The sequence below is a fragment of the Mus caroli genome, chromosome 19, assembly GCF_900094665.2.
Source record: "Mus caroli chromosome 19, CAROLI_EIJ_v1.1, whole genome shotgun sequence".
Lineage (NCBI taxonomy): Eukaryota > Metazoa > Chordata > Mammalia > Rodentia > Muridae > Mus > Mus caroli.
The window spans coordinates 2,129,671-2,139,747 of NC_034588.1; the positions used below are offsets into that span (position 1 = coordinate 2,129,671).

The following is a 10,077-nucleotide window of genomic DNA, read 5'->3' on the forward strand; positions in this document are numbered from 1 at the left end:
GCCATAAAGCATTTAATTTTTCTCTCGGGGACTGTACTCTGGGTCCAGAGTTGGAGAGGGGTGTCTTCCAGGCTGGCTGCTGGTTGGCTCTGTCTTGGGGGGGCTCTGAGAAGAGGGCTCGATTTCTGCTCTAAGTGATCGGTTGCTCCTTAAAGACACAGATGGAGAGCAGTGGACTCCACAGCACCCTTGTCCATGCCCAGTGCAGCCTTTTTACCCTGTGGTAAATCTAAGTCCTATACTTAGTTGCTGTGTAACCCTGAAAAGTGACACCCCCTCCTGCAGTCTCAGTTGTTTGGGGGTTGGTTTGTTGGTTTTGCTGTGAAGTGAATCTTACAATCCCTTCTCTGTACCGGGTTCCTCACTCTAAGGTGTAAGAGACAGTCTGAAGGGTGACAGAGTGGCACCAGCTGCTTGGCTTATCTTGCTTAGAGTCCTAGACTAGCTTTACTGTGTATTTGTTCCTTTGTCCTCAGAGTAAGGTCCTACTCTGGTCTCAGTGGAAGGTGGGACAATAGCCCTGGGTGACATGGAGAACACTAGGAGGGTACCTTGTCCCCCCTCACCTGTGTTTCCTGGGGGTGCTCTCCGCATTGCCTGCCTCAGCCAGCAGCTGGTCCTCGTCTACCCCCAGTGCTGACAGCACCTGGGAGAAGCGCCGATTTGCTGTGAGTCTGGCGTTGGTCTGATGGGAGAAAAAAAAGGTTCCTACCCTTCACCAAGGCTGCTGGGGTCACCATGGGGCTCCGATTATTAAGAAGGGGTCCCAGGCCTTCTAGGGAGACAGATAGGACCCTACTTCAACTTTGTTTCACTACACACTTGTCGAAGCAGCTCCGTTGGTGGTGATGGAGGTGGGCCTGCACAGCTGTTAGCCCTCACCTGCATGGCTTGCTGGAACAGGAAGGGCCGGGCCTGCACCCTATGCTGGATACCTTGGAGCTCTGCTTGGTACTCAGCAAAACGCTGTCGCTCCTTGCGCCTGTGAGGGAGACAAGACAGGCCTCTGGGCAGCTGAACATCGGCACTCCCCAGAGTAAAGCCTGCTGATCTTTCTTGAAGCTCATCAACATAAAAATTTCCCCTGACACTCACAACGCCATTACACTCCCATTCCAGCCCTGCATTGCTTGGGTGGGAGCACCATTTTACTGGTGGCTCGTAAAGCTGGTGGGGACTTAGCCTAGATAGTAGGATTAAGTAGCTGTCCCAGGTTTAGGCTATGTACATCCAGGGCCACACCCAAAGGAGGGAACCTGCCCTGGCTTTTGAACTCCTGCTTCTACAGCCTCCGTTTGTAAACCTCCCCTTATTCTTCCCCATTGAAGATGCTATGGGGTGTGTGACCTGGAGAGTCCATTTTTCTTCACTACAGCAGGAGTTAGGCAGCGCTCCCAGGTACCCTTTGCCTTCTCTGTGTAGATAGCTTAGAAGGTGACAGAGGAACCAAGGAATTGCAAATAAAAGAACATCTCCCAAATCTGGGACTAGTGATTAACATTTAAGAAGCTGAGGCAGGAGGATTGCCTGAACTCAAAGCCAACCTGGGCTACAAAGTAAGTTATAGGCCAGTCTGGATTGAAGAATGAGACTATAGAAAACAAAGATCTGGACTGCACTGGAGCAAGTTTTCCTGTTTATAAAAATCAGCTTGAGAGTGTGTAGCTGGTTCAGCAGGTGAAGGTGCTCGCCACACTTAGGCTAACAGGCTGAGTCTAAGCTCCGGCTCCTGGCGTGGCTCACTAACCTCTGTGTTAGTGCAATGGCATGAGCTCCCCTTCCCTGTGATCCCTGCAGTCCCCGCACTCCTCAGGCTTTCCCTCTCTGTGTGTACACCCCTGGGGTCCCCGAATTCCTCAGGCTTTCCCTCTCTGTGTGTACACCCCTGCGGTCCCCGAATTCCTCAGGCTTTCCCTTCGTGCGTGTACACACCTGCAGTCCCCGCACTCCTCAGGCTTTCCCTTCGTGTGTGTACACCCCTGCGGTCCCCGAATTCCTCAGGCTTTCCCTCCGTGTGTGTACACGCCTGCAGTCCCTGCACTCCTCAGAAGTAGGAAGATCAGAAATTATCCTCTGCTACATGCTTCTGGGCTACCTGAGACAACATGGCTGCTCGACTAGCTCAGGGTTGACAGGCATGTCAGTTACAGCACATAAGATATGTCTAGGATGGAGCGGCAGGACCCGCAGAGAAGATGAAAGGGATAACCAAACAAGACCTGAAACTTGTGCTAGGCTCTCGGGCATGTTTGTTGGATCCCTGTGGGATAGCCCTCCATGCTTGGCCAGGCACCAGGAACTTTCCTCCCTGGAGGAAAGAGAACAAAAAGTCCCGAGGGAAGACCAATTCTCACCAACCCTGAGAGACTTTCTGAGGCTACAAGTGTAAGAGCAGTCGTGAGCTGGTCTTAGGACACTGCCTTTTGCATAATGCCCTATTTGCTTTTCTTTTTTTCCTTTCTTTTGTTGTTTTTTGTTTTGAGATAGCTGTGCTGCTGTCACTGTGTCCAGCTCGGCCTGAAATTTGCAGTGTAGACCCGGCTGGCCTTGAATTCACAGAGATCTACCGGTCTTTGCCTCCTGAATGCTAGGATTAAAAGCATGCGCCACCACACCCGACTAGGATTTATATATTTTGCGTATATGAGTACACTGTAGCTGTCTTCAGACACAACAGAAGAGGGCATTGGATCCCATTACAGATGGTTGTGAGCCACCATATGGTTGCTGGAAACTGAACTCAGGACCTCTGGAAGAGCAGTCAGTCTCTCCAGCCCAAGTAAGATGTAAAACAGTATTTTTCTTTTCCTTTTTTTTGGTTTTTTTGAGACAGGGTTTCTCTGTGTACCCCTGGCTGTCCTGGAACTCACTCTGTAGGCCAGGCTGGCCTGGAACTCAGAAATCTGCCTGCCTCTGCCTCCCAAGTGCTGGGATTAGAGGCATGTGCTACCACTGCTCGGCAACAGTATTTTTCTTACTGTGTAGTTTTTGTTTTGAGATTAGGGTCTCACTACGTAGACCAGGCTAGCCTGGAATTCCCTCCCAAGGAAAAGGTGCTTGCCACTGTGCCAGCCATTTTATTCTTTTAGACAGGGTCTCTCACTGACCCTGGAGCTCACCAATGTGACGAACAGGAATTGTGCATGCACACAGTTGCACCTGGATTCACATTGTTGTTGCTTTTAATAATAATAATAATAATAATAATGGATGCTAAGGATCCAGCTCTGGTCCTCACGCGCCAAGCGCTCTGCTGGCTAAGCCACCTCCCACGCCCCTATTTAGATTTTGGAGACTGGGTTGTATTTTGAAGTCCAGGCTGGTCCCAAATGCACAATCCTCCTGCCTCAGCCTCCTAAATGTTAGGATTATAGGCACCATGCCAAGCTTGTTTTTGAGACAGTCTGGCTGTATTGTCCAGGCTGGACTCCAATTCCAGGCCTCAAGCCCTCCTCCTGCTCAGCCTTGCATGTAGCAGGGATTATGTGTGCATTGTTATGCTGGATATCGTGTCCTTTCTGTTAGAAAGAAGTCTGTGTCTTGAAGTTCATGCCAAAACCAAAACAAAAAAGCCTGGTGCCAGTAGATATCAGCCCCGTCATTCCAAAGTGTGGGGTGACATTCCTCCTTGCCACAGTGTCCCAGTGTCCCTTCTACTGTGTGTCTCCTCCTGGGCAGCACTGAGTGTTGGTTGGTAAAGTTGAACAAACCTTCTCAGGGAGAAAAAGTTTCTCTCTGGCATCCGTCCCAGCCAGGCTGGAAGACTGCCAGGGAAGGTCTGCCTGTGCCTTCACCCTAAGGTAAGAAGATTCTAGCATCCCTCTCATGCACCTGTCAGCTGCAGGATGGGCCTTATACTCACCTCTTACTAAAGACCCAGTAATAGCAGGGCATGGTGGCAGCTGTTTGTAATCCCTGCACTTGGGAAGCTGGGGTAGGCACACTGCCACAGATTTGAGCAGCCTGAGATACAGAATGGGACTTACCTCAAAAGAAAAACTGGGGTTGTGGGGGTGGGTGCGCTTCACAATGGCTCAGTGAGTATAGGTGCTCACTGTTCTGCCTGAGGGACTGAGTTCGGTCTCCAGGACCCACTTGGTGAGAGGAGAGAGCCGACTCCTGCAAGTTGTCATCTGACCTATAAACACTTTAAAAACTTGCCTAAAAACCAGTGCCCTGCAGGAGAAATGTGTCCCTGTAAGACTTTGCTCTGTAGAATTGCCTCTGAAGTCGAGCTAGCCGGGCGTGGTGGCTCGCCCCTTTGATCCTATTACTAAGGAGGCAGAGACAGAAGGATCTCTGTGAGTTTGAGGTCAGCTTAGTCTTCTTAGTGAATTCTAGGACATCCAGAACTACATTGGGAGATTCTGCCTCAAAATATAAATAATAATTTCAAAATAAAGCTGAGATAAAATTGACTCTATGTGGGTAATCTGAGTCCTGCCGAGACCTTGGTGCTATGCTGCAGCCCGTGAAACATCTTCCTGCACGTTACGAGCCAAAGCAAGGCAGGGAAGGACAGGAACCCATAGGTGCTCAGGTCAAGGCTTAACCTTTGTCTGGTTTGGGTTTTGAGACAGGGTTTCTCTGCACAGCCCTGGGTGTCCTGAAACTCACTCTGTAGACCAGACTGGCCTCAAACAAAGATCCAACTGCCTCTGTCTTCCAAGTGCTGGGTTAAAAGGTGTTTGCCACCATGCCCGGCCTCAAGCTACTGGCTTAAATGACTTAATCATACTATCTATGTCGTAAAGTTGAGCCATTTCAGGGACTGCCATGTGTCCTTTCACTGAAGAACAAGCACTAACACATTGAGCCAGTGTGGCAGGTGACAACTGTCATGGCTTCCTTCAGATGTTGGCAAGTCATTTAAGCGCTCTGTTCTCTGGGTCTTACTTCTTCCTTTGGAGTTCTACCTTGCCCGGCAAAGCCTGGCTTCCTACCTCAGCTCCTCTAGTTTGCGCTGAGGCGCCAGGGTCCCCCTGTTCCCTCTGGACGCGTAGGCTGCCAGGCAGCGAGCCACCTGCTGCTGCACCTGCTGCTCCCGGGCTCTGCGCACCTCGGCCTGCTGCCTCTCCTTCACCTGCTGCTGTTCCCAGGCCCGGAGCAGGTTCCTGGTGAGAAAGGAAGGATGGCCTTCAGGGATCAGGAAGGCCACAGTAGCATAGAGGGGCTTGTAATCCAGAGGTGAGGGGCTGTGGGAAGAAGTCTGTGTCTCTGAGAGCCCAAGTCCTGGGAAACAAATGGTGTTTGTCACAGAAGCCAGGCTTTATGGAGCAGCTGCCTGAGGCCTCTCCCTACTTACTCTGCAGCAGTGAGATCCACTTCTTTGGTTAACTGGTTGGTTTGGTTTGTTTGTTTGTTTGTTTGTTTGTTTGTTTGAGACAGAGTTTCTCTGTGTAGCCCAGGCTGTCCTGGAACTCAGAGATTCACCTTCTTCTGCCTCTTGAGTGCTGGGATTAATGGTGAGTGCCACTGCCTCCCAGCTGACAGCCAGTTCTTAACACTTGCCTCAGGGCTCCTGAGCCCTGAGGGCTCAGCGCACAGCCTGGGACCCTTTGAATTGTTCACATTCCCTTCCAGCAAGCTGTCTTTGAGAAAAGGCTAGATCTCTAACCACTTTACTTGACAGCAGCTAGGTTAATGCCTAGCAGCCTGGGGCACGTTCATATGGACCGACCATCAGTCGGATGGATAAATGTGTAGGAAAGAGTTAAAAAGTTGAAAGAATTCACCTATGGAAGAATAGGGCAAAAGGTGGATAGCAGAACAGCGACTAGACAAACCTGAACAGTCTTCCCCAGACACCATTGTATGTATAGTGGCAGAAGTTGGTTTTTCCCACCACTTTGAGGCAGGGTCTCTCGTTTCTGTCAGAATGCTGTGCACTTTAGGTTCCCTGGCCTGTGAGTCAAATCTCTGTCCCACTTCTCATCATAGGAATGCTGGGATTGCTCAAAATGGAGCACTTGTCTAACATTCCCAAGACCCTGGATTTGATCTCCAGTACCACACACACATAAAGAACTCAGGAGTGGGTATCCTCCTCTCCATCCACACTGGCACACCGTCATCCCTCGGCTGCAGCTGCCTCCTCCTCTCCAGGCTTTTGAGTCCATGGTCTCTTGTCCTAGCCCAGGTATAGCAGCTGTGGAACTAAAGAGACATTGGCCATCCATCTTCTGTTATAGACCTTGAACTTCTTAGGACTGGCCCAAGTCTTCCTCCTTCCTATCCTTCGGACTTACAAGTAGACACTCTGTATATGTTACATTAGTCGGCTGACAGAAGAATAGGAAAATAGAAAGGAATGAAAAGTGGTGTGTGTTAGCTGGGCAGTGGTGGCGCACACTTTTAATCTTATTGCCTGGGAGGCAGAGGCAGGTAATCTCTGAGTTCGAGGCCAGCCTGGTCTACAGAGTGAGTTCCAGGACAGCCAGGGCTACACAGAGAAACCCTACCTTGAAAAAGAAAGAAAGGAAAGAAGGAAGAAAAAGAAAAGAAAGAAAGAAAGAAAGAAAGAAGCCCCTCTCGACCTCCCCTCACTTCTTGCTCCCCTTCCTCTTTTGTCCTCACCTGGTGGCTTCCTGTCGTTTATGGAAAGTGCGATTAGGGAAGTTGGCAGACAAGAAACTTTCATCATCTCCCAAGATGGGGGTCTTCTTGTTCCTGGCAGAGGCCTGGACAGCTGCCCGCAGCGCCTTCCAGGTCTGCTTCTGGGGACCTTTCCATGGGAACACAAAGTCTGGCTCACACTCTTTCCTGGTTCCCTGGGCAGTTCCACCCAGCATCCAGACAACTCCTGGCCCACCCCAGGCTCTACCACCGACCCCACCCCTCCATCTGAGCACAGATTTCTCAGGCTTGTGGCACCTCAGGCCTCCCTGCAGTACTAACCACATTCCAGTTCTTCCTGTAACTGCCTGTGTAGCCGCTCCAGGTCCCAGGGCCCCTTCAGGTCCTTGGCCCTTGAGATCCCCTTCTGTGGCTTTCGGAGACTGTTGAAGGTCAAGCTGCTTCCCTGGTTGTGGCTCTGCAGCTCCCCCTCTTCTGAGCCCTTCTCTCCAGAATTCCCCCCGTTATTGGCAGAACTGCCCTTTCCCCTGTGGGGGTCACTGTGTTCCTCCTCCATCACCTCTGATATCAATTCCTCCTCCAAGATCAAGCTCTGCCCTGGGAGCTGAGGCAGTTCCCCAGAGCTGAGACTTTTCTCGGCCTCATCAGAATTCTGGCCTTCTATCTCTAAGACATCCTCAGACTCTGATCCTGACCCTTTCCCTGATAACCAGAAGCTAGGCTGATCTAGCCCTTGACTCTCCGCTTTGCTCAGAGGCAGGGGAAAATTGGCCCAGCCCCCTAGCTGATGTCTCCTCCCCACGATTTGCTCTTCCATCTTGTGGCAGGCTCGAAGGTCTTCTGAGAGGTTGGCTACTAACTTGTGCCTGGACTTGCACTGGGGGGCTGCTGGAGGGAGGAGCAGGGGTCGATGGCCCATGGCCATAGAGGAACTTGACTGAAACAGAGACTGGCCATCTATGATGAAGCTCTCCCAGGCCCACTGGAAAGGGAAGGAAGGCTTTCGAGAAGGTGGACTGAAGAGACTGCAGGAGGAGGAGGAGGAGAGAAGTCAGAATGGGGGTCCTCCTAGTCCCCAGTGTACCTTCCAGTCCCTCCCTGGCAACTTACTCCTCTGCCTCAGCTGAGCCATGGCCTTTCTTGTTCCGCCTCCGGGGCTTTCGCTCTTTCTTTGTTGTCTGCCCTGCGCTGTAAGATCTTTGTAGCTGGCAGCTCTGATTCTGGAGACTGTCACCACTCCCAAGGCGCCTCTGGGCAGGGACAGGGGGAGAAGTGAGCTCTGACTAGCCTCCCATACCGTGCTTCACCTCACTTCACCTCCCAGGGGCTTCCTCTCTGTCTAGGCTGTGCTGTGGCTGCCTCTACCGCTCACTGATCATTCACTACCTCTTTTGTTAAGACAGCACAAGCTACAGACCTGGGTTGGGGAGGTGACTCACTAGGTAAAGGCAGTTATCACTCAGCTGACAGCCTGAGTTCAGTCCATCCCTGGGAAGCCACCCCTAGCTGTTGTTCTCTGATCTCCACATGCACTGTGCAACACACACACACACACACACGATTAAAGAGCTGTAGACACTTGGGCCCCAGACCTTTAGGCACTTACATATTTGATCTCCCCAAAGAAACCGGCAAGGGGGTTGAGCTTGCTGTCACACATCATGCAGAGTTAGGCTCATGCACTTCCAAAGAGCAGAGGTCACATGGCTGGTGAGTGGTGGGACTGAGACCCACACATGTCACTGTTTGAAGGTCCCAAATTTGTCACCACTGAACTCTGCCACGGGAAGTATTCAAATGTCCCCAACACACAGATGACAATTGCTCTATTTGATCATCATGTATACAAGATTACGATACTGTTGGCATGCATATATGTATATTATGTTGTTATTAGTTTTTGTTGTCTTGTTGAGATGGTGTCTTGTAGCTGAAGATGGTCTCAAGCTCACGGTATAGCTGAAGATAGCTTTGTTTTGAGATGGTGCTTTTCTGTGGAGCCCTAACTGTCCTGGAACTCACTCTGTAGACTCCAATGGCCTCCAACCTACCTCTGCCTCCCAAGTGCTGGGATTAAAGTTATGTGCCACCATGGCTTGGCTGATCTACTTGGCTTTGAACTACTGATCCTCCATGTCCCAAGTGTTGGGATGACAGGCTGCACCAGCATGCCTGGTTTGGACTTCTTTAAATTTTAGAAAAATGTCTGGGTGTTGATGACACACAGCTGTAACCCCAGATGCGCAGGAAGCAGAGAGGGAGGACTGCGAGCTCCAGGTCAGCCCAGATCAGGTCATTTGCTAGGAGACTGCCCAACAAAGACACCATCCACCACTGGCACCCCGAGACACCAAGCCACACCACCCACAACAAAAGCTCACATTTTTCTGGATGTCACCCAGGGCTCTGGACTTAGTGCAACAGAAGTGGAAGGAAGCAAGGAAGGAAAGGAAGGAAGGAAGGAAGGAAGGAAGGAAGGAAGGAAGGAAGGAAGGAAGGAAGGGTGGGTTTTTATTTCCCCAAACTCCTTTCCTCCCTGCAGTGTTCCCAAACTGCTCCATCTGTCCTCTGTAGTCCCTGTCCCAGGCATTCCCAACTGTTACCAGGACCTGAACTCCAGTCTTACGTTTCCTCAAGAGCCTTAGCCAGGGCGGACCTCTTCTGGCCTAAGATGCCACTGGGCGGTTGAAGCTCCCCAACTGGGCCTGCCTCCCTCACCTGGTCCTCCGGAGAGATGCTTGATAGGAGTCTGAACAGCCCTGTAGATGTCCCTGGAACCAAGGGCTCTGTGCTCTGCCTTGGTCTCTCCGATAAGGCCCTGACCAACAGTTGGTCAGTGTTTAGCATATTGGCATATTGCCCTCTCCCACCCCTACCTGCCAGCTCTGGAACTGCCCTCTCTGCCATCTCCATGACAACCAGGCTGTGACCAGTCTGAATGATTCCAGGAAAACGTACTGGGTAGGGATCAGCCAGGGTTCTGCTGGTCTCCTTTCCTAGACCGTGTTCAACAACACCCAGGACTGCCTCGGGCCTTGCCTCTGCCCCTGCAGCCTGACCTGGTATAAGCTCCCTACTTCTCTAGCCCATGTTTGTCCATCTGCTTTTGAAGGGATATCAGAACTTGTCACCTCAAAGGGCACTCAAGTCCTGTGAAAATGCCCCATTGCTGCACAAGGCAGGCCATGGCCTTCTGGCCGCAGGATACTGTGTCCCTCAGAGTGGCAGCAAGCCCCTCAGCCTGAGAATGACAGAGCTTCAGCCATACTTGTTTCCTGAGCCTAATGGTGTATATTTATACATCGACTGGCCTTGTTTTGAGCATTTTGTTTTGCTTATTTTAGACAGTGTCTCACATGTAGCCTAAAAAAATTAAAAATTAAAAAATAAAACAAAAACAAAACATGCTGGGCAGTGGTGGTGCACGCCTTTAATCCCAGCACTTGGGAGGCAGAGGCAGGCAGATTTCTGAGTTCGAGGCCAGCCTGGTCTACAGAGTGA

The 10,077-nt window shown here is 51.1% G+C and overlaps 1 protein-coding gene across 2 annotated transcripts; it reads right to left on the reverse strand.

Annotated features, from left to right (window-relative positions):
- On the reverse strand, window positions 1-9,472 carry Tsga10ip (testis specific 10 interacting protein). 2 transcript variants are annotated; one of them, XM_021152119.1, is made up of 8 exons: window positions 9,295-9,472; window positions 7,687-7,826; window positions 6,898-7,601; window positions 6,577-6,724; window positions 4,944-5,114; window positions 883-982; window positions 567-685; window positions 1-148 (listed from the first exon to the last, which is right to left on the reverse strand). In XM_021152119.1, the coding sequence occupies exons 1-8, from the start codon at window positions 9,421-9,423 to the stop codon at window positions 13-15; spliced, it is 1,647 nt and encodes a 548-aa protein (XP_021007778.1). In that variant the 5' UTR covers window positions 9,424-9,472; the 3' UTR covers window positions 1-12. The 2 variants fall into 2 exon arrangements, with proteins under 2 accessions (XP_021007778.1, XP_029328178.1); XM_029472318.1 differs by having other exon boundaries at window positions 823-982.
- Window positions 9,473-10,077: the final 605 nt, after the last annotated feature.